We start from the raw sequence: 20,600 nt of genomic DNA on the forward strand, positions 1-20,600 counted from the left end.
AAATGAAATTGAGCTCTTAATAGACATTAGTCTCCTTCATTAAACAGCCTAACACTTAACTCAGCTGTGGATCACTAGAACTGAGTCAAGCAGGTCTTCTGAAGCAAACAGACAATCACAGGCTATAAAAGCGCATACACAGAGTTCTTCACAGTGCGTCTCTAGTTTTATATTTAGATGCTATTAAACTGTTAATAAAATCAGGTCTTGGTGTAATAAATTAAGTCTCTTAAGCTTTTTTTTTATGACTGTCCATCTCTACTGTGTCTGAGCATGCAGCCTTTAGAAAGCACCTTTGTCTTCCTATCAAGTTGCCTGTTAAAAAGTACACGAATTGTATTCCAGTACTAAGGATTTTGTTCTCTTTTAGGATCGAAATAGAATGTATGACAGTCTGAATATGCACTCTTTGGAAAACTCCCTTATTGACATAATGAGAGCAGAGCATGATCCACTTAAAGGTATGTTATTATGCTAAATAAAGAAAAAAAGGGTCATCCATTCTGCGTATTTGAATTAATACTGATTGCTAAATTAAATTCTAGGTTCATATTAAAATAGCATATGAATTATTTTTCTCAACTCATATGAAAGGTCATTCTCAAGCTGTATTTTATGGAAAACATGGGTTTACAGTTTGTTTTAAACTTAAGCTTTAGTGTCTTCATAGGTTTTTCTCCCTCTCCCCACCATCCTTCCCTCCTTTCCCTCAAGAAATTCATAGTTAGTTTTATTTGAAATCTACTTGTCTGCTGTAGGCAATTCTACCTCAGTTTGCGGTGACATGCTGTTCTGTTAGTGCTAGCCAAAAGACGGTGACTGGGGAATCAAGCCACTACCAGTTTTAGCTGGTTAATATTCCCTTTCTTTACAGTGAAGCGGAGAAGAAAATGAAATCCACTGGTACATTCAGCTTTTGTCCTTTCAAATATTTTTTCAGAGTTCCTGAAGGATAATAATGAATCTTAACTGTCCAGTTTCTGTTGGTCTCAAGTAGTCCAGAAATACCCTTGGCTTTAGAATGCTGGTTCCTCATACCCTCTAGGCTCTGTAGCTAGTATCTATGGGCTTCAATTTTAACTCATCTATTCACATGTTAACTCACTCTTCAATGCTGTTTTTCCATACTTATTCTCAGGTGGCATCTACCATTGAAATTTGGGGCAGGGAGCCCAAACCATTTTATATGGCCTGATCAAATGTTACTTCATTTGTGGTGTTCTAATTAGACTAATGCAATCTAACTTGGAAATTATCCGAAATTTCAGGTTTGGTTTGAAGAAATTAAGTCTTAGTATTGAAGCAATTGCAAAAATTAAAAAAGAAACATTAAAAATTCTTTTTATATTGTTGCTTAATCCCAACCATTCTCTTTCTAGAGGCTCCTAGAGTTAATATATGTTACATTAGCACGTGAGTGCCTGTGTTCTCCTAATTTGAAAGATGCTTTGCAAGTCTCTTAAGATCTGTACTCATTTGGAGGACCTGTAGTATTAAGATTGTATGTAATAGTGTTGTAAGATTTACAATGTAAAGCCAAAACTTTGAGGTTTGTTTTCTCCAAGCTGAAAAAGCAGTAAGTGGGTAGTGTTTAAACCAGTTAATTTTCCTCCTATTTCGAGAAGAAGCTGAAATTAAATTTTCTTAGATGTTCGTAAATCTGATATCTTGATTCTTACTGCCTACAAAGGATTAATTCCAGTTTTAATTTTATCATTTAAGTCCATTATTTAGTTTCTGTCTATTCTGCATGTTTACATTTGCATTAAGAAGTACCACAAAGGGGTTGAAACCTGTGAAGTTAGCCCAGTGGTAACTGTTATGGACTAAAACCATGCATATCCTGTCAAAGACAAGGTAACTGGTTAGATTGTTGCTTCCATTTGCCACATTCAGGTGGTGACTAGTATTTCTTTCCTTATATGAACCCAAATCAGGAAGAGTTTTAAAGGTAAAACTGCTTTTAAGCATAAAATTAGAGCATGCAGATCTTGTATTGCAGTACACTATCATTGTCACCTCTCACAGTCCTGAAAAACAGTCCATTTTTTCACTTTTCTCTGTGCATGCTGACAGGACAAATGGAAGTGGCTGCTCTGTTCTCCCTGCCATCTTTTTGTTTTCAATTAGCTTTACAACTGAGAAGAGTTTTCAGAGGCACTGAGAGATAACACCCATTTTTATTCATCTGTTCATATTTCATTATGATACAATAGATGAAAACTGTATTTCCAATAATAATTTTCAATGAGAATATGACAAGACAAAGCTTTAAGAGTTTCCAGTGAATTAGTTTCATACATAGACACTTCTAAAAAAACCTCAGTAAAGTTTCTATAGCTACTCTGTGCTTTTTAGGGACATGAATATATGGTTTCAGTCTGCAATTAAGAGATTTGTAAGGTTTTTTTAACAGTTTCCCAATCATATTCTTGCAATGAAAATTCTGCTCAGTTTTATGTTTGAACTAAACCAGATGGAAGCCATAGATAGTGATGAATTCAAAGGAAATCCATTTTTTTTTTGTTCGAGTGCCAGAGAACAATGCACACGCCAACTGAATTTAAATAGAGTAATTGTGTGCTCTTATTTAAATTGGTTGATGAAGCTTTTTTTTTCTCTTTGAAAGTTATTATTTCAGCTGAGACAGCTACATTATTAACAGTGAGATATGAGAAATGTTCCTTACTGACTGAAAATGGGAAGACACATCCTAGCACAGGCTTGCAGTTCCTCTCTATCCCTCTTCTGTTTAGTCACCATTAGTTGTCATTTCTCTAATTTCCTAGCAACTTCAACTTTCTTTTTTTTTCTGCAAACCATGAGACACTGATTTTGTTATTTCAGTCTCTGGGGCTTTTCTTTTCACCACAGAAAATCTGACATTTACTTAAGAACTCATCATATTTGCTAGCAGATTGCACAGGATTAAGAATATTATTGTTATTTATTTGCTGTTTGCATTAATATATAACATATTTTGTTGTAATTATAGAATATTTTGCAACTAGAAAAAAAATTTCCAAAAGTTTTTAAAGTTTAAGCATACTAAAACAATGCATCTTTTGTATCTGACCACAGCAGGAAAATGAAAGTTCCTGGAATTTTAAGCACGTGTTTCAGATTTAGCTGCTTACAATATCTGGAGTATGACTAAGCATCTTGTCTCAGATTTTGCACAATGCATAACAGACACCATGTGTACTAGCTCACAGCTCTTAAGTTTTGCATGTCAAGATCCATTTTAGAAGGAAGTAATTTTTACCACTTTTGCTTTCATGAACTTGAAAAAACTTCATTTCAGATATGATTCACTGAAAGTAAAGTTTATGCCTGCCAAAAAATTGTTTATAGATGCATAGTTTTGGCTTCACTTAGACAAATTTAGTCATTAGTACACACACGATCAAAAGAAAGAAGTAATTTTTAGCTTTCAATAAGACACTTTTTCGAGATTTGTTAATAGGGTATAGCTGCTTGGCTTCACTAGTCATTGCAGCAGAAATACTGACCATATAAAAACTAATCTTTCCTATGCAGCTTTCTTGAAGAACATTTCATAATAAGACATCATGATGTTTAAGATTTCCCCATTTAAACAAGTTAAAGTTAATAAAACTTCAGATAAATTAATTTGTTTTTACATTGTTGTTCTTAAATACCCTTTTTATTCTTCTGATAGCCCTTAAAGCTATTTTGAGGTAATTGCAGTACTGATAGCCTGAAAAACATGGGAATTACCAGGACAACTCTTTTCCAGACATACCTTTTCTGTAGTTGGATTTTTTTTTTATTTTCCTCTTCCTCTCCCAAATACCAATGCTGCTTGATGTCAAGCTGTAGAAAACTTGGATTCGTAGACACTTGAAACAGGAAAGCCAATACATTTGGGCTAAAACAGCGGTGGGGCAGGGGAGAGGGAAGAAATAGCTACACTTCGCATGGAATATGTATTAGAATTGAGAAGGTGATTTAATGGAATTCATTATCTGCTGTTTGAAATATCCTTCTGATAAAGACTATGGGTTATTTCAATGTAATTTAAGGGCTTGTCTTTTGTAAGGCAAGCATATTGATAGTGTACTAAATTTACAGCTAATTTCTGATCAACTCTTACAGCCCTGCAAGCTACATGTAAGATACTACCAAACATGTGATAGGCATAGCTATATTAGCAGGAGTAAAAAAGAAGAAATACTAATTTCGTGGTGATTTTTTTTTTCCTCTGATTTTTGTGTGAGGGGTCAAAACAGTTCTTTTAGGAAAGATACACAGATGTGTATTGCCTGTAATAAAGTAAAACAGTTGGCTCATCTGTGGGAGAAAATAACTGGATGCAGGTGGAAGTCTGTCTTGCTTTTTCTTGGGTTTCTTTTTAAGTTGGTTTAGTTGAACTTTTTGGCTGTTAGACATCTTACTTTTAAAAGGAACTTGCTGGCACATGCTTAGTGAAATAAAAAAACATTGGTGACTCAGCAACACAGTAGAAAACACTATTTCTTTGCATACTTGTGTTTCAAAGAAACTTAATCTGTAATTTATGTTATCAAGCTGTAGGGTTTAAAGTTGCGTCCTAGAGTAATTCAGATTGCACTGAAAAGAGTTTCTGAGGCTGAACAATAAAGTATGGAAGAAAAAAAAACTCAATTATATAAAAGGACTTAAAATTATACATACAGATTGTTTCCTCTTTCTGTTATAGAAACTTTTAATGACAAAAGAGTATATTAGAGACTGGTACTGATTTTTCCAAATAGATAACTCTCAGAGACATTTGCCCTGATTATGGCTTACATAATTCTTACACAAGCATTTGAAAGTGTGGTATCCAGGCTTTCTGTAACTAGGTGTTATCCAAACATGGGTTTGTGCTGTTGTCTTAACTACACTGATTTGAAAACTGAGCTTTCTGGAACTGCTGCAGTCTTCAGCCATTCACTGGTCTGTTACAGTAGCTGGGGAAAAGCTTAACCTGGAAGCTTGTTCTCCTCTAGTCAGGGCACCTCTTGAAAAAAGGAAGAGTGAAAAGTGAGTACTCACAACTGCATCGTCATGCTCAGAACCAGCATTGCCCATATTAGTAGCTTAAGATTACAAAAATGTAGCTAAAACTAAGCTTGTTACTCTTTGCTCATGGTTTGGATGGGCAAGACTTCTAAGTGGATTTAGCAGATAAACTGCCCCACCAAAATTTATTTGCAAGCTTTTTATTTATTTCTGTCCCTACAGAAGAATTGTGAGGAATATATACCAGTTATGTTAACGTTAATCACACTTAAATATGGAAAAGAGGGCTAAATTTGATTGAACCCCAGCTGCATGAGAAGTCAAACATACCTGCTTCTCCTTAGCAATACTATTTTGAATTTAGTCATGAATGAGAATTATTAAATAGCAGTAATGTGGTGAAGTTGCAAGATCAGATTTGAACAGAGAAAATTTCTATAACATGATACTTAATGCTACAGTGTAGTAATATCAGGCATTGTATTTGTTCCAGTTAGCAGCATGTTACTAATTTGGGATGCTTTAGAGATAAGTTCTGTAGGCAGTCGGTGAAGTACTTGAGTGTATTCCATTCCTAAGAAATTCAAACTGTTATTTAAATATGAGATATTCCCTAACTAATTTGTAGTTGATTTTAAACCAGTAAAGCATCTCTATATATTATTTTTTTTTTAAGCAGGCAGAGGCCACTGTAATTGCTAGAGCATCTATTGAATGGTTTATACAATTCTAGATTACTGACATTGAAGCAGGATGGGATTAGATAGGATTTGTGGTGAGGGCAGTTCTTAAAATGGTACTTTTTAAGCATCAAACAGTATGCACTGAAAATAGCTAACTAGAAAGGAATATGTGGTAGAAGCAAAGTAAATTGTTACAGTGCTTCCATCTTCTGTATTTATATACTGACATTTTAAATTAGGTTTCATACTGTATATGTTCATTTAACTAGAATAATCTGTTAAAAAAGTAATTGTGCTCTATAAAGACTGATCTTGCACCCAGTTCCATATATGAAGTGTTCTGAATTCGTATGTATCCTTAAATTCAGGTGAGCACCTTAGAAATACTGCATTTTGCTTCAACAGATTAATCTGAGGGATAAGAGCCCAAGTTAATGTATCAAACAGCAGGGAATGTATTTTGAGTAAATAAGCAAACTTGTATTAAATTTTTTTTTAAGATTGTAAGCCCAAGTACTAGACAAGGTAATAAACAAATATTAAGTTCACCAGAATGCAATATTATGAAGTATGATTTCATTGAAATAACCATGTATATAAGTATCAGCAGAGCTGCACATGCACTGGATGCTTAATTATTTGCCTTTCTAACCCTCAAATCATTCATTATCTGAGCTAGCAAATTCATCTCTGTAACATGGCAAAATTGGGTTTCTTTGTGTGATTTGTAGGTTTAGGCTGCAGTAGTGGGCCCAGCTCATAGAATCATAGATTCTATGTCAGGATTGGAAAGGACCTCAAGATCATCTAGTTCCAACCCCCCTGCCATGTTGTTCCAACTTCAGTCATATGGCACCTATGTTTCAGATGCAGCTTATTTGTGAAGCTATAGCGGGGATGGGGAAGCACAATAGTGCAAGCCAGAGTTTTAAACCCAGCATTTACGATCTTCAAAACCATTCTTCCTCTCCTGGTGTTGACCCTGGCGGGCTTCTCTCTCCTGTTAGGCCTTAAATCTGACCTCTTGTTTTGTAGTAATTACAGGGGGGGAAAAAAGGAATGTATCTTTTGTCTCCCTTGCTGAATAGGAAGAGATAAATGTATACAGACAGGGAGAAGGATTGTCACCACAGACTCAAGGAGGTTCAAGATGAGATAATAGTTTCTCACAATTTCTATTTTTCTAGATAAATGCAGCATTATGATTTGAAACACTCATAGTTGCAAGGGCTATTTCTATAGTACTGTATGAAAACATGGTGACAGTAAATAATCTTGTACAATCCTTGCTGTTAGGCAAATGAATATTACCTTTACAGACTAAAGAACTAAGGAGTTTGCTCACCAGGCTGAGAACACCAGTGGCAGCTCCCAGACTGCAATTTAAGAATGGCTTGTTCTTAATTATTTTCATGTTATACCAGCATGCATTGCTAGAAAGGCAGAACATTAATCGTTTAAGAAGCATTAGGTATCCTAGAATCACAGAATGGTTTGGGTTGGAAGTGACCTTAGTTATCATCCGTTTCCAACACCCTGCCAGAGGCAGACACCTTTCACCTGGCTGTGCAAAGCCCCATCCAACCCAGCCTTGAATGCTGCCAGGGGTGATGGGGCAGCCATAACTTCTGTTGGCCACCTGTGTCAGTGCCTCATCATTGTCACAGTGAAGAACTTCTTCATAATACCTAATCTAAATCTACCTTCTTTCAGCTTAAGGTCATTCTCCCTTATCCCATCACTACACACCCTTGTAAAAAAAGTCCCTCTCCTGATTTCTGTAGTCTTCCTTTAGGTACTGGAAGCTGCTCTTACGGTCTCCCCTGAGCCTTCTCCTCTCGAGGCTGAACAAGCCCAATTCTCAGCTGTCTATGTGCAGCATGAATTTAAAAAATGGCTTGTATGTTACAACTGGACATCTTGAGGATAAGGAGCAAGAGGACAGAAGTTCCTATAAAGACTTTTGTTTAGTATCTTCCTGCTCAAAAATCCTGTTGAAGTTAAAAAAGACAGCAAGGCCTTTCAGGTGGCATTCAGCTGCCCTTTTCCAGGAGGCTGCCCTTGCCTTTCACTTCCTTCTCCATACTTCCAAATTCCACAGCAAATAGTTCCATCCTAATGTTCAAGTGTTCTGATACCATCCATTCTTAGAATAATGAAATCTGTGGGAAGAGAAAGAGTACATGGCTGCATAAAAATAATTTTGCCACAATGCCTATAAATAATAAGGCTGAATAAAATCCTAAATAAGCTTAATCTTGCCATTTTGAGGTTTTGAGTATAAGTGTTCATAACGTGTATTCAGTATTTTTTGGTAGAAATTATCATCTTGGTTTCCTAAAGGGGAAGAGCAAAACTTAAACCCTACTACTTAAAATTTTTAGCAAAAGGTTTTTTGTTTTTTTTTTTTATTTGACCTCAAAGGTGTCCCTTGGGACACAGAACTGCTGTTTTGAGAAATGGACAGTCTTGCTCCTAATTACATGGGTTTACCAATAGTAGGGGAAAAACCCCAGAACAGTGTATGATAGAAACTGTTAGACAACCTTAATACATGGATTGCTGGTTTGGTTTTCTTTCTTTCTTTTCCTTCTTTTTTTCCCCAGTGTTTTTTCCTAGAGTGAGCCTTATTAGGGCATGATAGTGTTATACTTACTCACATCTTGCAAGCCATCTGCATATGTATTCCCCTTTAAAACTATGTGAGCTCTAAACACCCATTCGTTCCAGACTGGATTCTTCCTTATGCCTCCACAAACATTCTCATTTCCTCCAAAAGATTTGAATGTTTAAGTTACAGTATTTTTTTTATATGCTTATGGATTATAAGCAAGCAAGGATGTTTGAATAGCAAGATAAATGGAGACATAGTTTTTTTTCACATTAAAGCACACTTCTTCCGAACACAGCAGCTATTATAAATGTCTCTCTAGGTCAATGTGCACTACTGGTATGCTTACAGCTTCCTGTAAACAGAAAATGTCTCCTTTAATAAAAAGGAATTTGTAGTGAACAGACACTTCAGCTGTGCTTTTTAAACCATTCATTTAACTATTTTAGTAGTTTACTGGTATAAGGTGCCACCAGTGTAGTAAAATGCAGTACTTGAAAAATTGTAACATCAGGGTATAAGGTTTTCATGTACTTTCTACTCAATATAAAATGTTGAAAATGTTATAGCTAAACCAGTACTCCAGTTTTGTCACTTACTGAAAAATATTGCATATAGTGGTTATATGTAATACACCAAAATACATTCATAAGTTGGTTAATAAAATTTTAATGCCTTAATTCCTATTAATATAATTTTCCTTAAATTGATTCAGTAGAGAATCAGTAAACTGTAGAAATGCCACTGTTAAGCAATGTGCATAGTACAGTTTTTCACAGTCACTATGAAAGAGAAGACTAAAGCAGTCAGCACTATTTCTGGGTGTCATGGAACAAAAAGTGGCTTTATCCTATTGGAGCTGATCCCAAAGCACACTGCAGATCTTATGACCAGAGAATTAAGGTTAAGAAGTCTGTTCTTGTCAGCTTTAACTTGGGTCAAGGGTATTGTTGGTTAATGTGCTTGGAGTTAAATATTAGCCCTTTACTTCCCTTAGGCAAACTGGAAATACAGTTTATACTTAAATTTTAAGCAGTAATTTTTTTCCATTATTTTTTCTATTATAACAGCTAAAACCTCTGCTTTTTTTTTTTTTTTTTGCTCTTTGTCTTTTCTTTTAAGGTCGCTTGAGTTATCCACATCCAGGGACTGACAATCTTCTCATGTTAAATGGTAAGTGCTAATCTTATAACAGTTTCTAATTATCTCTAGCTTAGGTTAAATCTGACATGTTGGCATAAAAATCATACTATTATATTCTGTTATTGAATTACTTGTCTCTAGTCTTCAACACCATGGGACTGTTGCCATTTTTCAGACTTGAATGGCAAGAGCTAATCTTGCAACAGCTTTTCATTATATCTAGCTTATTTGAAATCTGAAATGCTCGTAACACTGCACTATTCTTTTTTGTTCTCAAGCAAGCCGGTTGTATGTTCTCCTAGATCTGCTATATGGAGGCCAGAAACACATGTTTTTCTATCTTGTGTAACAAACAAACAAAAAAAAAAGGGTAAACTAGATTAATTTCTTTTACACTTACGTAAAATAACATTTTATTTTTGTTGGGGTTTCTGGAGCTGGCTTTGTCAAGTACGTTTCTAACTGTGAAATATGCTGAAGTTAAGAGTTCACGTTCATGTTCCTCTCCCAGTAGGTCAAACTTCATGACCATCTGCTACTCAGAGAAGGCATGAACTTTAGCCTTTGTTCAAGGCTAAAGAGGGAAGCAGAGCTTGTTAATCCATCTAAGTCAATAATAAATCAGGGGGTTACACACAAATGTTTTTCTGCATTGGGAAAAATTAGAGCTATAATGCCACAACCTTCTAGATTAGAAAACATGGAGCTGTTGTACAGGAAGCAAGTACACTTTCTTCATTGACTTGATGGGCCTAAACATTACCAGAAAAGACCTAATTATTGAAAAAATACAGTCAGAACAGTTATTTTAGGTTTGTAATTCTACAGGTCTTTTTTTTTTATTTACAGTCATTTACACTTGCGCAAATGGGCATAAAACATAAATATCTAATTTCCCTTGTATAACAGTAAAAAAACTAAAGAAATTCAGGTTTAACTTTAAACCCAGTAAAGGAAAATACTGCACAAGAGGCATTTCAAGAATTGAGTCCTTTAGTATTGAATAGTTCTTTAAAATATTGGGGTATCTTGAAATTTGAAACTTGCTACTTAACTATCAAAATAAAATTAGTGTTTAGCCCATGCAGGCTTTAATCCTCTTTCCTGTACACTGAATATCAACATGCTTGATTTTTACAACCTTTAACTTTCTGTACTTACTGCAAGACCTGTTTTGCAAGTTGTTTTCTTCAGGTGGTATGTGTGCAATTCTTGTCATCTGCCAATTTATAATAAAGTGTTAGTTGGGAAGGTAATAGAAGTTAAACAGTCTTACAAGCATCTGAAATAATTCCAGTGCATGAAATTCATAATTTTAATTCACTTAATACCTAAAATGGTGAGCTTTTCTTTCTTTATATTTTTGTGTTAAAAGAGCATGTAGGAAGCATTGCTACTCTATGGAATAGGTAGGAAAACAGGGGTTTGTTATTGTCACAGACATGGGGAAAAATGTATCTCAGTGGCACCAGTCTATCCTGAAAACCTTACTATAGAGCTAGTATATGCACTGCAGAATATCTTGTTATTAATGTTGGTGGGGGTTCTATTGTAGTTTGGAATGTAGCACTTAATGTGACTGCTGTCCTTTTTAAAAGCTGCAGTATTATTTCCAACCTTCAATAGGGGAGATAAAAATAACAATTTGAGTGTCTGAAACAGGTGCTGCAGCACCTAATTTCGAGGTGTGCCCCGTATAGTTTGATTCAGAGCCTTGGTTTAGACACCTATATTCTCTACCATATACCTGGAGAGCTGATACACCCGTCAGTGTAGTCCAGTCCAATCACATACTCTGTTCAGAGCGTCTGAACTGCAGCTCCCTGCAGCTCAAGAAAAAAGGAGCACTGGGAACAGCTTCTGGAAGCTCCAGCTGTTCAGACTCAGCATGACCTCCCTTTCTGAGCAAGAGCTGAGGGGCTTCCTCCAAATGTTCAGTAATGAGAATTACAGTAATGAAAATGAACACTTGCTGCTGAAGTTGTAGACTTCAGTTTCCTTCTCTGCTTAAGTGCATTCAAAATAACATTTCCCTGTATTGCTGTAATTGGTGCTTAGGAGGGAGGAGCAGGGAAGGGGAGAGTTGGTAATCCAGAGGCTCACATTTGTCCCTTGGTTTCTCAGTAAGTGTTGTAGTCACTATGAGGAGGAACAGGAACACCAGACCTTCACAAAAGAAAAGCACCAATGCTTTTAATGATCCTGGACCCATCTTTGTGCGCAGTAATACTTAACACTAGATCATGACCCTCACTGCATTTTAGTTTGCTTAATTTTAGTGGACTGGTGTCTCTGGATCCCAGTAAGGTTTTGGCGTGAGCCACACTGGAACACTTTTAAGACTAAACACTTCTAGATAAAATTTATTTTTAGGTAGTTTTTCCTCTTATTAAATGATAGGGTTTTTTCCAGCTCATTTTAAGTGTACCTACTGAACTGTACCTAATATTAGTATTTACAGTTTTCATTATTTAAATTAATGGAATGGACAAAAAAGCTGATTTATGTGTTTTAATACATTATATATCTGATAATTATACATCTGTTTCAGTTCAAACTGTGAAAGAAAAGCAATACATTTTTAATGACTCTTATGTCTCAAAAGTCAAAAAAGACACTTCAGAATGGGTTTACCAAAGTACATCTTTGTTGACCTAGAGAGAACCCTTCTGTAGGTAGTAATAATGCAGAAGTCCAATTTGTTGGGGTGTAGGTTGCTTTTTCTCCATTATAGTGTTCCTCTCCTTTTATAGTATTAATGCATTGAATTTTTTTAATGGTTATCGAAATCATAATTCACCATTTGATTAGTTTAGCAAGGGAGTATTAGACTTTCCATCTCAAAGATGCTATAGCTGGCTGTGCTTTGAAAAATAAAGTGGTTTATTTCAAACAGAAGTTACTAAACTTCTTATACTGAAATTGCTAAATGAGTTTCTGTGGTCTGTTAGGCATGCCAAACTTGAAAGGTGATAACAATCTCTTTCAGTCTTGAAATCTATAAAGATGTGATTTGTAAAGAAATCTTAATAGAATTTAGGCACCAAAATCCGATAGAATAAATGGGAGTTAGGTACCTACCTCCTTTAGTCTGTACTCTTGGGAAATTATTTCAATAATTGTTCATGGATTTCTTGAAATGACAAATAAGTATTAATGAAAAAGGCTCCATTACTTCACTGTCACCATTTGATTATTAAATCTGGGATGTTGGTGACAAATAGTATTTCATCTGAGTTTTTATCATAAAATTCATAGTTCACTCTGAGTTCAAAAAGCTTGCTTAGCAGCTCTTCCTGTTGCAAAATATTCTGGTTTTAATTTAGCTCAGTCAATTCAGTTTAGTTATTTAAATACGTGCATATTTGAAACATCTCTGAATAAAATAGAAATTATATATTTACTATGTGTGTGACAGCGTTGCTCACATAATGTGCAAAGTTATATTGGCTTGATGTTAAATAAGCACAAAAAATACATTTACTCCTGTCTCATTTCTATCTGAGCAGATTTAAATTGCAGAAAGGGGTGATATCGATTTTTTTTTTTTTTTTACGAGTTTAAGCCTTCAGGGTTCCATACTAATAGAAACAGAAGGCCTTAACTGTAATGGAATGTCAATGTAAGATGGTTCCAGTATTACTTGACTTCATTTTTATTGGGCATCATTATACTTTCTGTGTGTTGCTTAATTTATATTGTCTAGAATAAAAGTGTATTCCTTGTACGTCCTCACTCATTTGAAAACTTCTAGAGTTTGGGGCTAATTAAAATGTCCAGCTTTACAGACTAAGATACAAAAAATATTACTGTATGATTTATTTTTTTAAACATGTTCAGGAAGGAAGAAGTTTTCTCTCTCCTTTTTTTGGTGTTGTGAATGAATTATTTGCCCACAGTGTTTTGCCCTCCACAAAGGGCTATCTCACCTGCAATTATTTGTCAAAAAATGCCCTAATTATGAGATGTGTATATTAAATATACGTATAAATTACATGTATAGCTAAACCTATAATTAAATGTATAGAACATGTATATTTATACAGAACGTGCTCTGTAAGCATATGTACTCTGAAAGGTGTAAAACGTGCACGTTACTTTAGATTCAATGAGAAATATTTCTGTATTAATATCTTTAGAAATAGTTAGCTCATTGCTTACAGTTCATTTTCATTCAGTGAAACTGTTTCCACAAGTAGCATCTGTCCTTTGAAAGGAAGTTTACGTACATGTAATGTGGAAAGATTAAAATACTTAAATTCTATGAAGATGGGATATATTTGCTTTAACTTCGTATTTTTAGTAACAGTAAGACTTTATACTTACTGTTAGAACAACTTACCTATAATATAACCACTGTGGTCTTAGAATCTGGATATAAATAGGAAAACATAATGAGTTTTGCAAAACCATTCATTTTGATGTTAATGATCTTGTTTATTGCAGCAATGCCTATAGATTGTCAAAGAATGGCATTATTCATTCTCATTTTTCTAGACACTAAATGGCAGAAAATGCCCAAGCTAATTTACAGTCTAATTGGACAAGATTGGACAAGATAGACAAATATCAGGGAAGGGGGTTAGCCATGCAGGTTGAGTAAATAACATGACATCAAGTACACATACTTTCCTGTTTTCTCCAATTCCTTCATTTTTCTGAAGCAAAGAATACACAGAAAACTTTAATACATTGCTATAATTTCTAAATATATAAAATACTGCAGCAACTACACTTTTAGGATTAATTGCATTGGGGGGAGGGAGGGTTAGGATTTTAATAACCCTGTTGTGTTTCTTCTTAAAAATACCATAGTTTATTTGTAAATGCACAAAGAAAAACTGTTCAGTTGTTCTGTAACAAAATACTGTTATGCATATCAGCTTGTCTTAACTATGAAAATGTAAGAAAATAGCTGAACTGGTTTTGTAGGCAGAAGAAAAATGGCTTGTGCCAGAAGATGTGTCTGTGTATTACTCTTTAAAAAAGAACATGGCATTGCAGTCATTGCTATGGATGTGATGCACTTGAATTTTCCCTTGGTTACTCTAGGTTTATTTGTGGAACGAAAAAAAGCATCCAGGGGTTAGGTGAGGGCTTAGTGATGCTTCTGCTAATGCTACGTAGAAGTCACTTCAGCCAAGAGACGGAAAAAGATTCCTACATGCTGCAACACTGACCTAGAACTGCATGTCTTGTGAATGCCTGACTTCAGAGGAAAACAAGCCTGAAGCACAGCATCAGTCTTTCTGTGTAACTGATGTGAGAAGGAGTCACACAGAAAAGCACACTATGTTCTGTGGGTTGTGTTTTGACGTGGAAATTTGAATGTACATGTTTCCACTTGGTTAGATACCCAGGTCTCTTTCAGAAAGTGGGCTTTTCTGATTTGCCTTGCTAGTAGAAATTTGGAGGATCTGAAAAAAAGCAAAAGACTGTTCTCATCAATAGTAATTCTTACAATTGAAAGAAGACAAATCTGCAAGTGAATTCAATGGAAGTTGTATAGGGATATGATGACTTGTGTAAATAAGTAAGTTTTAAGGTAGGAAAACTGAGATTTTTCAGAACTCTGTAAGCAATCCAGTGAATTACTAGTAGGAAGAGATCAAGATAACAAAAAAAGTGTACTTACTGAAAACTTCTAAAATATGAGAACAGACCCGTGGGTGACATTTATGAATCACTGAACATAGGAGGCCGTGTATATTTCCATGTCCCAGAACCACAGTTGGTTTTTGAGAGGGATTTATCTATGGAGTCCTAGTAAAATCAGAACAATAATGCCAAGACACAACAATCTTTGTTCATAAATGTTGCTATAACATTATGGTTTATAGGAATATTTTCTATTTTGATAATTAACCACAAAGCTGTAAAATTAATGTTTCTTGGATACATAGTCTCTGAAACAGGAATAGAAAATACTTTGTAGAAATGTAATAAGCAATTACACACAGCTTAATAGTTTTTGTATTAGTAATCTGCCTATTTATAGTTTCCTAGCCTTCAGCAGAGAAGCAATCAGTATGGTCTTCTGAACTGTAGCTATAAGCATGATCTCTTTCAGAATCTTGCAAAACTCAAAAGTTAGGAAAATCTTGCATTTACTTGCAGTCTGTCAGAAATGATTGCTTTGCCTTTGTGCAGTGTTTTTGGTACAGTGGTATTTCTTGTGACTTGTGCCCTGATTTTGTTTGCTACCACAAGGAGTCTTTTGTTTCAAACAAAACCTTGCGGTTAATTTTCTCCTAGGTCTTTTCATGAAAAAGGAAGGTCACGGCTTATAGCATTTGTATTGTCACTGTAAAGGACTGTACAAACTGTTCCATGAACTAGGATGTTTCTGTGATTATTAATTTAATGCTAGCTACATGTTTTTTAAAGTAATATTTTCCTTTTTACAATTTCATTACCCTGTGTGTCATTTACGCACTTGTGTAAGATATAAATAGCATTTGTGAGGATAAATGACAAAGATATTATAACTTACGGATCCATAGTTAAAGTGAAGTTAAAATCAAGTATAAAGACATGTTGGAATATTTTAAAGTATATTCCTTCCAGCTGGTACTAACATCAGTGGAGTAGTAAAACAGTATGGTATTTAAGTGAGACTTTAGTTCTATGTGTTTTCATCTACAGTTATCAGTAGCAAATACCAATGTGGATTTTAACACCCACATAGTTCTTTGTATTTTAATATGTGGGCATGATACACTTATTTGACATTTTACAATTTGTCCTTTGTTTGCATGCAGCGAGGAGTTATGGGCGAAGACGAGGTAATTCACTTCTGCTTGTTACAGTGCAATTAATTCTGATTGAGATGTTACTGATTATTGCGATTAATCCAGATTGATTATAAACGCTTATCTGCATGTTGTCTTAGTTTGGGGAAGGTGGAGGGTGTGAGGGAAGGAGGGGTGCAGTCTGGGCTGCTATGATCATTGATCTCTCTTTAGAGCTTGAATTACAAATCCCTTAATTGGTTAAAACAGTGTAGCTCTAATCATAATTCAGTTCATGCTAATGGCTACTGCTTGCAGCCATTGACAGTTTTAAAAGTATACAGTTTGCTAGTTATTCTAACTAATTTTCTTTCGTTTCTGTTGCAGTTACAGTGTACAGAGCATTTTATAAACTAAGCAAGAAATCTAGGAGACAGCTCTTAGAAACAGTAAACAGATTTTCATAGTATTAGCCATTATATGCTCACTGACCATGCTGATGTAACTGTATGAGAATGTAACCTATCGTTGTTACAAAGATGTAAAAGTGTGAAGCAAAACCATCAAGATCTTTAACGGGTTCCAGTTCATGCACAGAATGCATGTATCTTTGTCTTTATCTCTGCATTGGTTTGTACCTGATTGCTTTGTAGCACTAAATAGTGAGGAATGATTACATCACGGTCAATGTATGTAGAGGTGTTTTGATGATTCCTGGCAGATTCTGCTTATTTCTTTTCACTGTCATAAACCAAAAAGGAACAAGTGTTTAAAAAGGCTTATCTTTTTAATTCACAGTCACTGGGAAAATGTGAATCCCTAGCAAATAACCTTTTTGCTCTCTTCATCTAAGAGACATTTAAAAGTAAAGAGGAGGGAGAAGAGTATTAAGGAGTCATATGGAGCATGTTACTCTAAATGTGTTAATCCATTGTCCTTTATGTCATCTTAGCTCTCTGAGGAGCTACAGTACTTTTGGCAAACTGTTACCCACATTAAAGTAAGATTGATCTCTCTGGTATCACTTTAGAACATGTTCTGATCATTTAATTTGTACTGGGAAGACAACCTTAGACTCTCATTGTTCTTAGATTTTAACATTGGTCTGAGGAGCAAAAAATGAATTATTCTGAGGGATTACTCTTTTCTCTTTCCCCCCTATATACTTCTGCATATTTTGAGTTGTCCTACTTTTAGAGAAACAGAAAAACTTAATTTTCATAGTCCAAAGAGACACCTTCCTTAAGTATAAATTGCATTCTTAACCACACAGAACAAAAACTAAGGAGGGGGGGAGGGGGAGGAAGAAAACCAAACCACACTTCAATGCTTTTGTGGCAATATTCTAATGCCAGCAAGTCTATTAAAATTGACATGTTTTTAAGTCACTGCAGCTTCTTTTTTTCCTGCAGTGTAGAGACTTGTAGAGGTAAAGAGCAGATCTCTGCTTTTTATAAAGATAACCCAGCTAAATTAGTTGGTTTAGATTTAAGGTGTTAAGAATAACTCATATATTAGTGAAAATTCTTAAACATTACACTCTCACATTTTCCTGTGAGTTCCCCCAAATTGAGTCTTATTTCTTCCTTTAGCCATGTTTTTTTTCCACTGTCATTGTGGTAACAGCTCCATCTTTTCCATCATTCACATCAGTAATTCAGAAATCCATCATTATATCCCCCTTTTGTAACTGTGTAACCAAATCTTACCACTTCTTCATATGCATTTAAGATCTGATTATTCTTGCTAGTCTTTGTAACTGAAACTCATATCCACATTACTCAGCTGCCTCAGTCTTCACAGCATGATTTTGCTTCTTGTATGTCTAAATACAGCATGGTCTATCATCATTCTTAATGGAAAGGAGGAACCTGCTACAGCTTTCTGCATTTCCTGTACTCCTCTCCATCAGTGCTTACTTGAGACATAAATGTGAAATGTCACCAAAGAGATGCACTAATTATAGTCTTTGTTATAGTCCTGTGGTTTTGCTTTTATTTTGTGATTCTCACTGTAGTTTATTGTGTTTGGTTGTTCTCTATCCTCTTGCATTTTCATTTGGTATTTTTGATGTACTATTTACTTTTTTATGGATTTAGATGTCAAATCAGGGTCATTAGTTATCACCACAACATAGGTCATTGGTCATGATGTTTGCTGTCTGTTCTCTAGCCTTGTCTTTAAGCACTCGATTCTCGGGTGGTCTTCTGGAAGTGAATGGGTTTTATACTGCTCTCACCCTAGCTGATCAGCATAATGTCTGCAGGTGTTTCTATGGGGCTTTCCTGGTAGTATTCCCCTGAAACAGATAAAAGTTAGAGACTGCAGTAGGGCTCACAGATAAAGTACTTCAGCACTCTTAATGTCAGATGGCTCCAGTGTTACTGGACTTCATTTTATTAGGCATCATTATTCTTCATGCATGTGTCTGGAGCCTACTGCTCCTGCTTATAGATTCACAGTGGGTGAACCTGGAGGAAGTTGGCTATTTGAGATGGAAAATGAACTTGCTTCCCAGAAATGTGCTAGGTTGCTTTTTGGGTTTGATTGTTTTTAGGAAAGCAATTGAATTAATACTTATTTTCAAAATTGAGTGAGAAACTGGAACTATGGCTCTTCAGAAACAGTGGTGATGTGGGGTATTTATTTTGCTTCACTGAAGTGTGTTTTGGGGGCTTTTTGCAGTTCAAAGACTGACTTCTGGATTTAAAATTCTCATTAATCTTAAGCAGTGAAAGACTGAATAAGCTAAGATGGCTATCATGGCCTTCCAAGTAGTTTCATTTTGGCATTCTCTAAAATCTGTACATATTAAATAGGGGGGAAATGTCACCTGCCACCTGTACATCTGTTTTGATCAGTTTGCATTTGCAGAGCTATGCTGGGAACTTTAAGGGTTTACTGTTGCTTTTTAGGGTAGCTGTACTCTTAATGCAGATTATTACATGTTAGGAACCACTATAAGGCTTCCCTCCAAAACTGGTAAATTCAAGAAAGAGAAGGTTAAATTGGCATTGTGCCTTATTTTTCAAGTATTGCATTTTGCACCTTTATTAAAATTCTTTTTTGCTTTCTTAGAAATTATTCTGTTCTTACGTTACCAGCATCAAATACCTTTTAAAAGAGAAAACATGCCTGTTTGAAACTACTTATTCTGTACCTGTTATTCTTGCTTCCCTCTGTTCAATAAAAATGTAGGTTTTTTAGGCATTTAGTAGTCTTTTAGGTGATGGAAGTTATCAATTCAGCTTGAAGCTAAACCAGAAGCAGGCTAATGAAACTCACTTAAGCGACCGTTAATATGATCTCTTCCTAAATAAGACCCTTTATTTAAAGACAAAGAATTACTTTCCTACTGGGTGCAGCAGAATAGCTACAATATAATGTATGAAGTATTATGCTTTCAGCGATGTCAGCTTGCAATCATGAATTTCCTTTTTTAAATTTAATGCATTTTTAATTTTATTAATTTTTCTTTGAACTAATGTGTACTTTTCTAACATCTTGGTATTTTCATTTTTACTTAACAGACTGCTACTCCCCAATTCTATAAAACTGCATAACCGTGTACTGCCACAAACTATGTTAATGTCTATTATTATCTTTTCTTTTTAAGGCCGTTCTTCCCTCTTCCCAATAGATGATGGTTTGCTGGATGACGGTCACAGTGACCAAGTTGGAGTGCTGAATTCACCCACCTGCTATTCAACTCATCAGAATGGAGAACGAATTGAGCGTTTTTCTCGGAAGGTGTTTGTTGGAGGTCTTCCACCAGACATTGATGAAGGTGAGCTGCCTGCAAACTAAGTTTGGAAGGACAGGGAGAGAGATGTTGAAAAACATTAATGATGTGGAAATAATCCACCAAAAAAAATAATGTGATGTAATAGGCTACAACTATATATATATTTTCGAGAGTCAATAGATCTGTTGAGTTTAATATCATTTGATGTTATCCATCTGTTCTGGTTTTGAGATGACTTGGTTGTCCCTGATTCTGCACTTGCAGACTGTAGAGTTGCATGTGATGCCTGGAATTGGTGCTCCTGCTTACCTTGCATATTCCATTCAGATACATCTCAGCCCTTCATAGTTTCCTCTATCTGTGCCTGCTTGATTCATAGAAAACTTATGTTCTTAATTGAATCTCAAATTCTGTTTTACTATTACCTGAGGATCTCTTAGAAAAGGTAATATTCTTCCTGTTCATAAGCAGAGAAACTAAGGCAGAGTGGCAGAGCACTGTGATGTATTGAACATAGAATGTACTACAGAAGCACATTGTTACGTGGTGCAGTAGGACTTACTTTGTACAATAGTGTCGATTTGAAGTAATCGTCCCATTTAATGTTAGATTTCTCCTGTGCAGATAAATATAAGTTACATGCTACCTTTGTAATGTAAACAGAAGTCCCTTTACACTGT

General features: G+C 35.3%; 1 protein-coding gene across 1 annotated transcript in view; it reads left to right on the top strand.

The window, feature by feature from the left end:
- Nucleotides 1–20,600, top strand: part of CPEB2 (cytoplasmic polyadenylation element binding protein 2) — a 54,812-nt gene that overhangs the window by 15,010 nt on the left and 19,202 nt on the right. The window contains 3 exon segments of the mRNA XM_034064918.1: nucleotides 371–461; nucleotides 9,424–9,474; nucleotides 19,792–19,962. Coding sequence (XP_033920809.1) covers nucleotides 371–461; nucleotides 9,424–9,474; nucleotides 19,792–19,962 — 313 coding nt within the window.

The sequence above is a fragment of the Melopsittacus undulatus genome, chromosome 7 (genome assembly GCF_012275295.1).
Source record: "Melopsittacus undulatus isolate bMelUnd1 chromosome 7, bMelUnd1.mat.Z, whole genome shotgun sequence".
NCBI classification, from domain to species: domain Eukaryota; kingdom Metazoa; phylum Chordata; class Aves; order Psittaciformes; family Psittaculidae; genus Melopsittacus; species Melopsittacus undulatus.